The 14,614-nt window shown below is 41.6% G+C and overlaps 1 protein-coding gene across 11 annotated transcripts in view; it reads left to right on the forward strand.

Moving 5' to 3' along the window:
* LAMA2 (laminin subunit alpha 2) overlaps positions 1-14,614 on the forward strand; it is a 1,150,433-nt gene that overhangs the window by 188,966 nt on the left and 946,853 nt on the right. For all 11 annotated transcript variants that reach the window (XM_068231524.1, XM_068231529.1, XM_068231525.1 and 8 more), the window contains exon 3: positions 10,943-11,055. In XM_068231524.1, coding sequence (XP_068087625.1) covers positions 10,943-11,055 — 113 coding nt within the window. The remainder of the gene's footprint in view (positions 1-10,942; positions 11,056-14,614) is intronic.

Raw genomic sequence — 14,614 nt, forward strand, 5'->3', positions numbered from 1 at the left:
GGAAGGCTGCCAAGTTCTTCAGTGTTGTGGTTCTGCTATGAACTCCCCCTTCCAGGCCCCTCTATGCACACTGCCTGTGTGTTATTTAGATTAGAGCAGCTTCTCTCTTCTCTCTTATCTTTTACAAGCTGGATAAATCGTCCTCTGAGCTGGCTGGGCTTTCACATAGTGAGGAATTACAGACAAGGGCAAAGCTGTTTGCAGGAAGAAAAGAGCAGCCTGAAACTTCAGTGCATGAGAGATGCAGGAGGAAAGAAACCCACAAATAATCTCTTGAGATTCAAAAGGAAGGCTGTATACAGCCTGCTTGTGTATGGATGTATTTTCTATGTGTGGACATACTGTACATCAACCTACTTCCTGTTTTGGTGGCCATTTTGTTTGTTTATAAACAAACTTTTTAAAACTGTTTTTAACCACTTTTAATGCGGCGGGGAACGGCGAAATTGTGACAGAGGGTAATAGGAGATGTCCCCTATTGCACTGGTATGTTTACTTTTGTGTGATTTTAACAATACAGATTCTCTTTAAAGTCTGAAACACCTGATCTGCTGCATGCTTGTTCAGGGGCTATGGCTAATAGTATTAGAGGAAGAGGATCAACAGGGCTGCCAGGCAACTGGTATTGCTTAAAAGGAAATAAACATGGCAGCCTCCATATACCTCTCTCTTCAGCTCCCCTTTAATTGTCATGATTTTCCTGTATAAATCGTTGGTTGTTACGATAAAAAATGTCAGTTAAATATATCATATAGGAGACACACACAGTGATATTTGAGCAGTTAAATTAAGTTTATTGGATTTACAGAAAGTGCACAATAATTGTTTAAATAAAATTAGGCAGGTGCATAAATTTGGGCACTGTCATTTTATTAATTCCAAAACCTTTAGAACTAATTATTGGAACTCAAATTAGCCTGGTAGGCTCAGTGACCCCTGACCTACATACACAGGTGAATCCAATTATGAGAAAGAGTATTTAAAAGGAACCTTTAGGCTCAACACACACCATACAATCTTGGTTGTTCAATCTTACCACTTTCATGTAGTATAAGAGCTTATCCAATCAATCATTAAAAGGTATTTTCAATCTGTTGGCCCTTATACTACATAGATTTGGTAAATCTGTACAACCAAGATTGTATGGTGTGTGTTGAGCTTAACTGAGAAGGATATGGATGTTTCCTTTTAAACAATACCAGCTGCCCGATTATCCTTCTGATCTCTGTGGTTGCAGTAGTGGCTGAATCACACACCTTAAACAAGCATGCAGCTAATCCAGTCTGACTTCAGTCAGAGCACCTGATCTGCATGCTTGTTCAGGGGCTGTGGCTAAAAGTATTAGAGACACAGGATCAGCAGGAGAGTCAGGCAACTGGTATTATTTTAAAAGGAAAAATCCACATCCTTCTCAGTTTAGGTTCCCTTTAAAAGGGTCAATTGTAAGTCAAGTCAAATTGTAAGTTTCCCTCCTCTTTTAATTTTCTCTGAAGAGTAGCAACATGATGGTCTAAAAACAACTCTCAAATGAACTGAAGACAAAGATTGTTCACCATCGTGGTTTAGGGGAAAGATACAGAAAGCTGTCTCAGAGATTTCAGTTGTCTATTTCCACAGTTAGGAACACATTGAGGAAATGGAAGACCACAGGCTCAGTTCAAGTTAAGGCTCAAAGTGGCAGACCAAGAAAAAATCTCGGCTAAACAGAAGTGATGAATGGTGAGAACAGTCAGAGTCAACCCACAGACCAGCACCAAAGACCTACAACATCATCTTGCTGCAGATGGAGTCACTATGCATCATTCAACCATTCGGCACACTTTACACAAGGAGATGCTGTATGCGAGTGTGATGCAGAGGAAGCCTTTTCTCCACCCACAGCACAGAACCGCTTAAGGTATGCTAACGCACATTTAAATAAGCCAGCATCATTTTGGAATAAGGTGCTGTGGACTGATGAAACTAAAATTGAGTTATTTGGGCATAACAAGGGACATTATGCATGGAGGAAAAAAAGAACACAGCATTCCAAGAAAAACACCTGCTATCTACAGTAAAATATAGTGGTGGTTCCATCATGCTGTGGGGCTGTGGGACTGTGTGGCCATTGCAGATACTTTTCATTGCAGATTCTTTTCAAAGTTGAGGGACACATGGATTCCACTCAGTATCAGCAGATTCTGGAGACCAATGTCCAGGAATCAGTGACAAAGCTGAAGCTATGCAGCGGAAGGATCTTTCAACAAGATTATGACCCTAAACACTGCTCAAAATCCACTAAGGCATTCATGCAGAGAAACAAGTACAACATTCTGGAATGGCCATCTCAGTCCTAAGACCTGAATATAATTGAAAATCTGTGGTGTGAGTTAAAGAGAGCTGTCCATGCTATCAAACCTACCTGTATGAACTAGAGGTGTTTTGTAAAGAATGGTCCAAAATACCTACAACCAGAATCCAGACTCTCATTGGAACCTACAGGAAGCGTTTAGAGGCTGTAATTTCTGCAAAAGGAGGATCTACTAAATATTGATTTAATTTCTTTTTGGGGTACCCAAATTTATGCACCTGCCTAATTTTGTTTAAACAATTATTGTGCACTTTCTGTAAATCCAATAAACTTCATTTCACTTCTCAAATATCACTGTGTGCGTCTCCTATATGATATATTTAACTGACATTTTTTATCGTAACGTGATGATTAACAAGGTTGCCCAAACTTTTGCATCCCACTGTAGCTGTGTAGCATAGCAAGTCCAAGGCTAGGAGTGGGATTGATGTGTATCACACTGTTCATTGGTCATCAGGTCAGGAATCCACTTATGCTGTGTTTTGTATCTGGATCATTTCCAAGGATACTGTTGTGGGAGTAGTGAAAGGTAAGTATTTGGGGTTACTTAAGAACATTAAAGGACTTTTTTGTGGATGCTTTTATATTTCATTTAAAGTCTTTGGGGTAGAGGAGGAGGCTTGGCCACCCCTCTCTTCCTAAGCCCCCTATACCATGTATCATGCAGGCTGGTATAACTCAGGGTGCAGAGCCCCACGTGGTCTGAGCCCTGCATTCTGGCTATCCCAGCCTGCATGGGTGACAAGGGGTTAAAGAGACTCAGGAGGGGGAGCCCATGTGTCTGCACGGCCAGGGAGGGGGTTGAAGGATGCTTTTTGTTTCCATTAGGCCCTCCACAAAAATTACATTGGTTCTGGTACTCCATGATTTCACTAGGTTATTCTGAGACATCTTTAAATAGCCAACACAGACATATCCTATATCATACTGGAAAGAGAAGAGCATGTATTGTGTTGTTGTATATTTGGTGCAGTGTTGGGCTGAAAACAATGGCAAGCTTTGCAGCTTTAAATAAACAGAAAATGTGAAGCTGTTGTGGAAATGAGGCGGCAATGCCAAGAGTTAATGAAGGATACATTTCAAACTACATTAACCACATTATCGTCTCAGCATTGTCCTTATGGAAGATATAATTTCTACTTCACTTCAAATGCCAGCAATTTATCAGACTCTCAAATTAATTAGGATTAAACCTTTATAATGAGGGATTACAATTAATTGTTCATTCATCTACCATTTTTCATTACTATACCTAACTTCCATATGACCTGAGGAGGTTGGAATGAAAATTGGAATGTGATTGGATTTACCACACTCTTTTTTTAATCATTGGATGCACAATTACTTGCTTTAGTTGTTTTGTTTTGCTTTCGAGCGGGGCTGCTCTGAGTCTGAGTGCATCTCATTGTGATTCACATAGCAAATGTAGCATATTAATTTCAAGCAATTATCATTCCAGCCTTATTCCATAGCCTATGTTCCTGCAAATATGCCATTTAACAGGGATAAACTGACTACAAGATATATTTTCTACCAGTGATGGATCTATTGGCACAAATCACTGCTCCGTGTGCTAGAAATGAAAGTTTCAGGAAGGATTTTTTCTGTTTCAGTGTTGAATTGTGTGAAAAGGAACTGTCAGGGAGCACACTTATTTGAATTGCATGCGTTTTGCCACATAGCATAAAAAGCATGCAAGACCACAATCAATGTAAGTCTATGGGTAACACAAAAATCACATCGGTCTGTACGCCAATATAATAATGTATCTCATCTCTCATTGAAAAGATAAATTATTAAAACAGGAAAACATAAACACATGAGAAATGCAATCCCCCCCCCCCCCCAAAAAAAAAACACCCCAAAAAAACACAAGTGCAGAGCAAAATGAAATGTAGAAATGCACATGCCTTAAAGAGAGTCTGAAGCCAGAATAAAAATGGCTTTTTAGCATATATTCCGCAGGGGCATGTTTGCCGCTGCTAAAACGCCGCTATCCCGCGGCGTGACGAGGGGTCTTTACCCCCCAAATCCCCCCTGCTACCTCCGGGGAGTGCTTCTGTGTGAGGCAGGGCTATGGGCTGCAGCCCTGCCTCACACTCGTCTATCAGCGGCGGATCTCCGCCTCTCCCCCGCCCCTCTCAGTCTTCCTTCACTGAGAGGGGCGGGGGAGAAGCGGAGATCCGCCGCTGACAGATGCGTGTGAGGCAGGGCTGCAGCTCATAGTCCTGCCTCACACGGAAGCGCACAGGGGCAGCAAAATCCATGACCAAGAAAGTCGTGGATTTTGCAGGGGGGATTTGGGGGGTAAAGACCCCTCGTTATGCCACGGAATAGCGCCGTTTTAGTATATAAGCTGAAAAGCTATTTTTAATGAGGCTTCAGACTCTCTTTAAAGAGACTCTGAAGCAAAATGTTTTTGCTATGTCTACCTTTTAATTAGCTTCAGAAGTCTCATCATCGGTAAACCGCCACATTCCCGCTGAAAAACGAGTGCTGTGACCCCCCAAATCCCAGGGTAAACATCCATGACCAACTTGGTGATGGATTGTGCTGCCCTGAGAGGCAGAGCTATAAGCTGTAGCTCTGCCTCACTTGCCGTCAATCTCCGCCTCTCCCCGCCCCTCTCTGTGAAGGAAGACAGAGAGGGGCAGGGAGAGGCGGCGATCCGCCGCGATTGACATCAGAAGAGGCAGAGCTACAGCAGAGAGCTCTGCCACTTCAGGAAGCTCCGCCCAGATCCCCCATCCCCCCCCCCCCCCGGATTTGGGGGGTCTGCAGCCCTTGTTTTTCAGCGGGGATGCGGCAGTTTGCAGCTGATAAGAGTTCTGAAGTGAATTAAAAGGTAAATGTAGCAATATTTTTCACTTCAGACTCTCTTTAAAACGCATGCTTTTCTGCACAGACAAGTGGGCTGACAGCCTCATATTTTTATGTTTTTGCTCTCTCTGTTACTCTTTTAACGTTTTCTCTATCTTCTGTCTCCTAGCCAGGAGGTGGCAGAAATCGTATAAGGACACGAGTCATTAAATTTATAAAAACATACTAAACCATATTTCTACAACCAGAATCTACACTCTGTATATTTTAATCACGTTACCGGTATATATATTTTATAAACTCTGCAATACTCTTTATCATCTAATAGAATGGGAAAAAGTAGTCTATGAAAATTATTTTAGAAAATTTCTGAGTACAGCTGGAAAGTTTAGGTTGACATGGAGGGGCTTCTGCTTGGAGGGGCTTCTGCTGTTTTGCACAGTAACATCATCATACAGTCTGTAGAAGTGGGCAAGGGAAAGGAGGGGGGGAAGCACAGACTCACCTTCCTAAAAAAAATGCAGCTTACAGCTCTAGAAGTCTGTGGTACAGGAAGTAGCTGTTGAGAGGATTCTTGACAAGATACTTCACCAGTGATTTATTTGATGGATCATTCAAAAGTTGTCCACCCCATGCACTGTGTGTAAACTATCCGAATCTTACAGATGGTTGACCAAATTTGGATTTCGCATGTGGTAAGCTTGTGAGGTCTGAAGTGCATCAGCAGTGTTAGTGAATGCCTCAATAAAAGATGTGTTCTGAAGAGGCGTGATACTCACGTGAAACAGCTGTAGACAGAGTGGCTTTCTTCTGTACCTGTGCTTTGTGGCTTCAATAAAAAAAAGACTAATTGAGGAGTGCCGGAGTCTGTTGTTTCTTTCAGCAATTCAATAAAAGATTAGAACATTTTACACAGTGCATAGAGCAGACCTCTTTTGAATGATCTGTAACTTTATGGTTTGGGATTCTGTGCCTATTCTACCTGCTGGAGGTTGTCTGGGATTGAGCTGGCTTGCTCTTCTGTGTCTTGCTGATTTATTTGTCATCACCAAATAAATTCCTCTCAACACATGAAAATACAAACTCTGTCACTGAGTCCCTTCTGTGGGCTTTAAAACAAGACACATTTCTCTTTCACTCTTCTATTCCTGTCCTCATCAAATTGACATCTGTTGAATTTATTATTAAGGCCAAAAAGAAAATTCTAGATCACTGCCTGAAATCAGACAGGAGCTGTAGTGTAATTGCACATGGCACAATAAAGCTGCTCGTCTTAAATAAAAGTTTAACCTTCCATAGTTTCCGTCACTGCCACAATAGTTTCCTTCTATGTTTCGGTGTCATTACACCATTAAAATTGGGATAGCCCACTATGTGGATGTGTCAATTATAAAGAATGAAATATTTTCCAAGCATCAAAGTTGGAGTTCTGGACATTATTTTTATTGTTCATTTGTCAAACATTACTGCCATTCGCTGGACTGTAATAATGTAATAATAATAATAATTCCTTTTTTTGTATAGCACCTTTCTCCTGTCGGACTCAAAGCGCTTGCGAGGCAGCCACAAGAGCGCACTCAGTAGGCAGTAGCAGTGTTAGGGAGTCTTGCCCAATGAACTCCTTACTGAATAGGTGCTGGCTTACTGTAGGTATTGTAAATGGCTCCTGCTCTATGCAGCTAATTGCTCCTTCAGCTGAGGGTAAATTTTCGGATAAGCTGTTCTCTACCTAAGCACCAAACTGGTTCAATTATCAAAACAGATTATTATACTTAAGCAAGAGCATTAGATCATTAAAAAGGTAACTTTTAATATATATGTTAAATTTGTTTGTCTACAAAACCAATAGAGGAATGGGTAACATAATTTTAAGACACTTTAAAGCAATAGCTTCTTGCTCATATATTAGAGTCTATCCTCTCTATTTAGAGAGAGAGTCATTGTGCTATTACTTGGAAAAGAAGCAGGCGGTTTACTTCCGGCAAACAGAAGGAGCGATCAGTGTGGCAGGGTAGAAGAGGGGAAGGATAAAGGTGCTGCTCTTGGTATCCACCTCGGTGGCAAAAGTATCTGTGTTTGAGACAAGAAGAGACAGAGCGCACTCAGGGGAACAGTACAGCAGTAGATTGGGTGAATTCAGAATAATCTCACTTCTAGAAGTTTCTGGCGAGCCTGTACAGGAGTAGCCAGCGTGTAGGCTTTTATCCCTCTAGCCAGGGTTCAGGCACAAAGGCAGCTGGATTCCTCCTTCACTCGGATGGTTGTTGGCAGGCAACGAGCGGCTCTGAAGTTGTACACCCTGTCTGTGTGCGAGTCCGCTATATGCGGTTGCACAAACAGATTGTGGTGGATTTCAAAGCATCAGCTCCAGGATTGAGGGATCTAAAAGCAAAGCTCCACGCTGCTCCATGAGTCTTGCACAGGCAGTTCACGGGCAGTTGGAGTGGTAGTCTGATTGTAATGCAGCAATGCGTGAAAGAAGAAACGGCGGCTGCCGTAGTGTTAAGATTTATTCAAATATATTGCAACACGTTTCAGGAGACCAAGTCCTCCTTTCATCAGGCAAAACCCTGGAGCAGCGTGGAGCTTTACTTTTAGATCCCTCAATCCTGGAGCTGATGCTTTGAAATCCACCACAATCTGTTTGTGCAACCGCATATAGCGGACTCGCACACAGACAGGGTGTACAACTTCAGAGCCGCTCGTTGCCTGCCAACAACTATCCGAGTGAAGGAAGAATCCAGCTGCCTTTGTGCCTGATCCCTGGCTAGAGGGATAAAAGCTTACACGCTGGCTACTCCTGTACAGGCTCGCCAGCAACTTCTAGAGGTGAGATTATTCTGAATTGTGCTATTACTAACATATCACCCCGTCGGAAGCAGGAAATTTGGGCGCATGAGGCAGGTGGACAAAAAGGGCGCCGCCATTCACTCCCATAATAAATATCGTTTAATGGGCGCCCAACAGGAAAAAAGGGCGCCGGAGAAAAATAACGTTTTAAAAGCTGCGCCCGGAGACTTTTAATGTTTTATAACTGCTTCTCATGATTACCCATTATTTAATGATTTATAATTTTTTAAACATTATTTTTAAACAAAAAACAGTACAATATGTTTTAAAACATTACTTTTAAACGAAAAACCGTACAATTTTTTTTTTTAACATTTTTAAACGAAAAACCGCACCATATTTTTTTTAAAACGTTATTAATGCTTATCACTGGGGGGTCTTAGGTTTAGGCACCACCAGGGGGGTCTTAGGTTTAGGCACCAACAGGGGGGTCTTAGGTTTAGGCACCAACAGGGGGGTCTTAGGTTTAGGCACCAACAGGGGGGTCTTAGGTTTAGGCACCAACAGGGGGGTCTTAGGTTTAGGCACCACCAGGGGGGTCTTAGGTTTAGGCACCAACAGGAGAGTCTTAGGTTTAGGCACCAACAGGGGGGTCTTAGGTTTAGGCACCAACAGGGGGGTCTTAGGTTTAGGCACCAACAGGGGGTCTTAGGTTTAGGCACCAACAGGGGGGTCTTAGGTTTAGGCACCAACAGGGGGGTCTTAGGTTTAGGCACCAACAGGGGGGTCTTAGGTTTAGGCACCAACAGGGGGGTCTTAGGTTTAGGCACCAACAGGGGGGTCTTAGGTTTAGGCACCAACAGGGGGGTCTTAGGTTTAGGCACCGACAGGGGGGTCTTAGGTTTAGGCACCAACAGGGGGGTCTTAGGTTTAGGCACCAACAGGGGGGTCTAGGGGTTAGGGATAGGTACAGGGAGGGTTCTGTGTGAGAGTAGGGTTAGGTATAGCGTTAGTAAAATTCTTATTAATGTTTTATAAAACGTTATTATAAATTTCACTTTTTAAACAGGGAAGATTAACGTTTTTAAAATTGCCGATTTCATACACATTATTTAATGATTTATAACTTTATAAAACATTATTTTGAAACGAAATATAGCACAAATTTTTTTTAAACGTTATTAATGATTATCGTTTAAAACCCTGCGCCCTTTTTTCCCGGCGCCCTTTTTTAACGTACGCCACCCCGTCACCCAACATGTTCCACCCTATTAAAATAGGGACGTTGTCAGGGGTACATATATAAGGTGCAAAGCATTTCACGGTGCTATACTTAAAAGTGCAATGACAATCAAAGAAAAGCAAAAAACTGTATCATAGCCTCATGGGTATCTTTGGCATGCATTTTGCACTTTGATTGTTACTGCAAATTGTGTCTGAATAGAAAGGGTAGACTCTAATATATGAGCAAGAATCGATTGCTTTAAAGTGTCTTGAGATTAGAATTAGATTCAGAATTGAAAAACTATTTTATATTGGTTTTGTAGGCAAACCATTTTAACATAGATATTAAAAGTTACGTTTTGATAATCTAATTCTCTTGCTTAGGTATAATATTGTGTTGTTGATAATCTGTTCTCTAAAAAGTACAGTTGCCATGGTTGCAAAGAAGTACAAATTAAGCCTACTGACATTTTCTGCAGTTCTTAGCTGGATGCCATTAAAATTGGAAATATACTTTTTAATAACATACACCACACAATAGTTTGTGCTGATTGGACTGATATCTATTTATGATAAAAGTGTAGTGCCTCTTTAATTGCTGATCTTCATAGCAGTCCCTTGTATACCAATAGCATGTTAAACAAACTACATTGGAGTTGATTTAAATACAGCAACACAATTAGGGAGGTATAAATCGCCATGTATACTATACATGTTTTATTCGATTTGTGTTCAAAGCAATTCTTGATCTGGGACTGGGAGTGATCAATTGCTTGCGAAATTAGGCTGCTATTGGCCTGCGTAAGGTTAATTTTTGATAATTTCAGAGGCCGTATCAAAGGCGTATCTACAGGGGTGCAAGAATGGCTTGTGCCATGGGCGAGGCGCTGCTCCATAGCATCCTTGGTGTTCTCTGTACAGATTCCCTTTCTCCCCCTGAATTGTACTTGTCTAGTTTTATGTACAATAGTATCAAGCAAGAAGTCCGCACACAGACTTGCAGGAACAATCAGCGATTAGTTTATTGTTCCATCACATACATGTGCAATAAGAGTCTAGCCTGCATGTCCGAGGATCGTTTTGGGGCCACACACTGGAGTGCGGTGCTTTCCCCACAAGTAGTTTTACATACATATACTAATTTTTATCTGGGGAACATTCTGCTGCCTGGTTACATCTTTTAGGGGAACAAGCTGTCTAGCTGTTATTTGGAGGATATGCACAGGCTGACCTATTGCGAAACTCCATTATTGCTTTACTTCAGATCGAGCCACTGGTTGACAACTCAACAGAAGCCATTCTATCAGTGTGAATCAAACCTGGTAAAAGTGGGAGAGTCTACTCAGCACGTTTTTTGAGCAAATACGAAGTACAATGCTGTGGAGTACCATATACAAGACGTTCAGATTCAATCAGGGTGGCCATAATAAGTATAATGCTAGATTATCACATGTGACCAGTTCTCTTGAAGCCAAACAAACTTACAGCCGATGTCTACTGAATTGTCTAGTAATAGAAAGTAATTGCTGCAGGAAAAAGTGCAACTTATAGGCATAAATATTAATGTTGTCGCTTGTATTTGCAGCAATCTCTTTTGATAATAAGTTAGCCATTTCTAACAAAATTAATTTTCTTATTATAGCTAAATCTTGCTCTTAATTATGCAAGCAAAAGAAAAAGGGACTGCATACATAATTAGCTATCTAAAGTAATATGTGTCTGGCAAGTCACTTTTCTTCCTTTTCCTTCCTGTTATAGTGCATTATCCAATTAGTCATGCCATCAATGGCAAAAGAACCTGGTGGCAAAGTCCGAGCATCAAAAATGGGATGCAGTACCATTATGTGACCATTACATTGGATCTACAGCAGGTAATCGATATTATATTTTTTTATATTAAAAAACAAACAAACAAAAAAACACATTCTATCTGTTCTCAGGCAAAATGCAATGCTGTACTTTGTTGCTACTGTATAATTTCATGACTGCATGTAACTGTTTGACATTTGCTTGACATTGCAGCTCATTATTTATTTAAGTGAACCTAAACTGTAAAACTCCAAAGTTATAAAGTAGCCAGATGGATACGTATGATATAATGAATTGCATGTGTAGTACGGATAAGGGATAGAACATTATTTTCAGTTATTTAGCTTTTGTAACATTGTGTCATTTGGTCACAGTTGCAGTTTTAGAAGCACACTCTGTCTTTAAAGCACAAAGTAGAAAAAATGACCCATTGAACTTTCCCGTAGTAAAACATTATCTGAAGCTGTATCTCACTGTTTATTTGTTCTTTAAGTGCTTCAGAAAACATTCAAGTGAAAAGGGCACCTGGAAAAAAGGTCGCCGGATATAGCCAAGGTTTTGTTTGTTTTTTTTCGGCTATAAAAGGGTGCTGAATATAGTCAAGATTTTTGTTTCGGCTATAAAAGGACATTGGATATAGTCAAAATTTTTGTTCGGCTATAAAAGAGTGCTGGATATAGCCAATATTTTTCTTCCAGCTATTAAAGGGCACTGGATATAGTCGAGATTTTTGTTGATCTATAAAAGGGTGCTAGATATAGCAAAGATTTTTTTTGTCTATAAAAGGGCGCCGGATATAGCCAAGAAAAGTGATATAGCCAAGAAAAGTGATATAGCCGAGAAAAGTGATTACTATGACCTAATTTCTCCCCACTCTCACACAATACCCTCTCCTGGTGGTGCCTAACCTTAAAACCCCCCTAGTTATGCCTAACTTTAAGACCCCCCCCTGGTGGTGCTTAACCCTAAGACCTCTCTGGTGGTGTCTAACCTTAAGCACCCCCTGATGGTGCCCAACCCTAAACCCCCCCTAGTGGTACCTAACTTTAAGACCCCCCCAATGGTGCCCAACCCAAAGACACTGTGGTGTTGCCTAATCTTAAGACCCCCCATGGTGGTGCCTAACCCCCCTAATGGTGCCTAACTTTAATCCCCCATGGTGGTGCCCAGTCTTCACTGCATTTTATGTCAAATACATATGTCATTTTTAACTGATATAACCAAATTAACTGATACAAACAACAACTGTTAAGCCCAAAAACAACAGTTCATCAAAGTGTCACTATACCATTACAGCATTCAAGGCATAAGAGAGGTGGTACAATGCATGCAGAGGTCCACATTCTGGCTATCTCAGCCTGCATGGGGGACAAGAGTTTAAAGAAGCTGGGGGGGGGGGGGGGGGAGGGGGAGTAAACAAAAAAAGGTCCAAAAAATAGGTAAAGTTGCAAGGGAACCTTATACAGCCATATTGATGCTGTATAGCGATCCCTGGCCAAAGTGTTGCCAATTCCACGGGGTTTCCAGGTGGTCCATACGCACTGTGTACGTCCCCCCTGGAAACCCTGTTATGAAATTCATTGCTCTTTCTTTTGATATATGTACATTTTCATTACCCTTAGGTTGATACATTATTTGTCATTTACCGCATTTAAATTTATAACTTTTTTCCTATCACAAATTTAAAATCAATTTTCTCCAAAACTTTAAGGTCTTTTTGAAAGTTCTAGTCGGTGGCCATTGACTTTAATGTTAAATGAAAATTGCATATTTTTAACAAAAAAATTTGCATTAAATGCGAACGGCAAACATCCCGAGTTCGCCGGGAACTGTCCGGCAGCAAACTGTTAAGACCATCTCTACTGAGATGTGTTCAGTGAAGTTCCCCCAGATTACAGATGGCCCAAACCTCCGATTTTCGGTTCGCGAACCGCAAACACGAACCTCCGCAAACGTTCGCGAACATGCAAACTTTCGCGAACCGCAATAGACTTCAATGGGGAGGGGAACTTTGAAAACTAGAAACATTTATGCTGGCCACAAAAGTGATGGAAAATATGTTTCAAGAGGTCTAACATCTGAGTTTTTAGATGGCGGGGTGGGATACACGCCAAAAGTCACGAGGAAAAATCTGGATTTGACGCAAAAGCAGCGTTTTAAGGGCAGAAATCACATTGCATGCTAAATTGGAGGCCTAAAGTGCTTTAAAACATCTTGCATGTGTATACATCAATCAGGGAGTGTAATTAATGTACTGCTTCACACTGACAGACCAAACTCACTGTGTAACACACCGCACACAGCTGTTTGTGTGGTGACGACCGTGCTGGACTACTGAGCACTATGACGAGATTGCTCTTCCTCACTCAGTGATGTCAGGTAATGTCTGACTGTCTTATCTTTCGATGGTTTTTTCTCTACCATAGTTAAAGCTTACATCTATTTTTTTAAATTACTTTTTCTGCTAGCTGTTCAGTACCTGTAATGAGAATCTGTTATGGAGGGCAAGTCTGCCATTCATTCAACTGTGTGAAACCTTCGATGGTACTTTCTCGGTACCATGATGACCATGGGTAATGGCCGGAGAATCAGGATTCAATCCCGGTCCGGAGTTGGAGCCTGAGAAACGGCTACCACCACACATCCAAGGAAGGCAGCAGGCATGGCAAGTCCCGAGGTAGTGACAAAAAAATAATACAGGAGGACTTTCGAGGCTCTGCTGTATATGAGATGAATCAACTTTAAATCCTTTAACGTCAATGTGTTATGAAGGGCAAGTCTGCCATCCATTCATTCAAGTGAAAGGTATGCACTGACTGACAGGTATAATCCAACTCAGTGGGTCAAGCAATAAGTTTGAGCGCCTCTTGGACAGAGGCGCTCAAACTTATTGCTTGACCCACTGAGTTGTGCTCCCATTTTTGCCTGAGGAAGCGGGGTCACGCCCGTGAAACGCGTTGCATTTGTGGAGTTGAATAAATTACTTGACAATTCTATTTTATTGAGACTCAAGTGAGTTTTCTTTTTTTGTAAGAGGTAGGTGAGTCCACCTTAACATCCCCCTCTCCTTTTAAGCGGTTTTTAAAACGTTTTACTCTACTCTGGCGCCTCTGTATACCGAGTTTTTGCTGATCTTCTAGTCCACCCTGGGTGGAGGGGTGCATCCCCATCTACTATCTACAGAGAGCGACTTCTTAACCTGAGTGGGGTCAGGTCCTAATGCTCCCCACCTGCATTTAAAGTGGTTGCCTATTGGTAACCCGTGTTTGTGAGTATATATATACATAAAATTGTATTGAACTCTTCATTTTACCTGACAATACTGCACCATATTGGGCTCTCGATTCTCTTCTTGTTTTTAAGCATACTTGTTCTGATAAGAATTGATCCCACAACTCTTCCTCCTGTTTCTGTTTCTGTTCCTGTTCACGCTCGTCCACAGCTTGATCCACCACTTTACGCACGCCACGCTCCAGGAAAAAAGCATACAGGATCAAGTCGCTGATGGCGCCTTCACTGCGACTCACCAGGTTTGTCACCTCCTCAAACGGCCTCATGAGCCTGCAGGCATTTCACATGAGAGTCCAGTTCTTCGGCCAGAACATCTCCCCAGACTCTGTC

This window comes from Hyperolius riggenbachi, chromosome 4 (assembly GCF_040937935.1).
Source record: "Hyperolius riggenbachi isolate aHypRig1 chromosome 4, aHypRig1.pri, whole genome shotgun sequence".
NCBI classification, from domain to species: Eukaryota; Metazoa; Chordata; class Amphibia; order Anura; family Hyperoliidae; genus Hyperolius; species Hyperolius riggenbachi.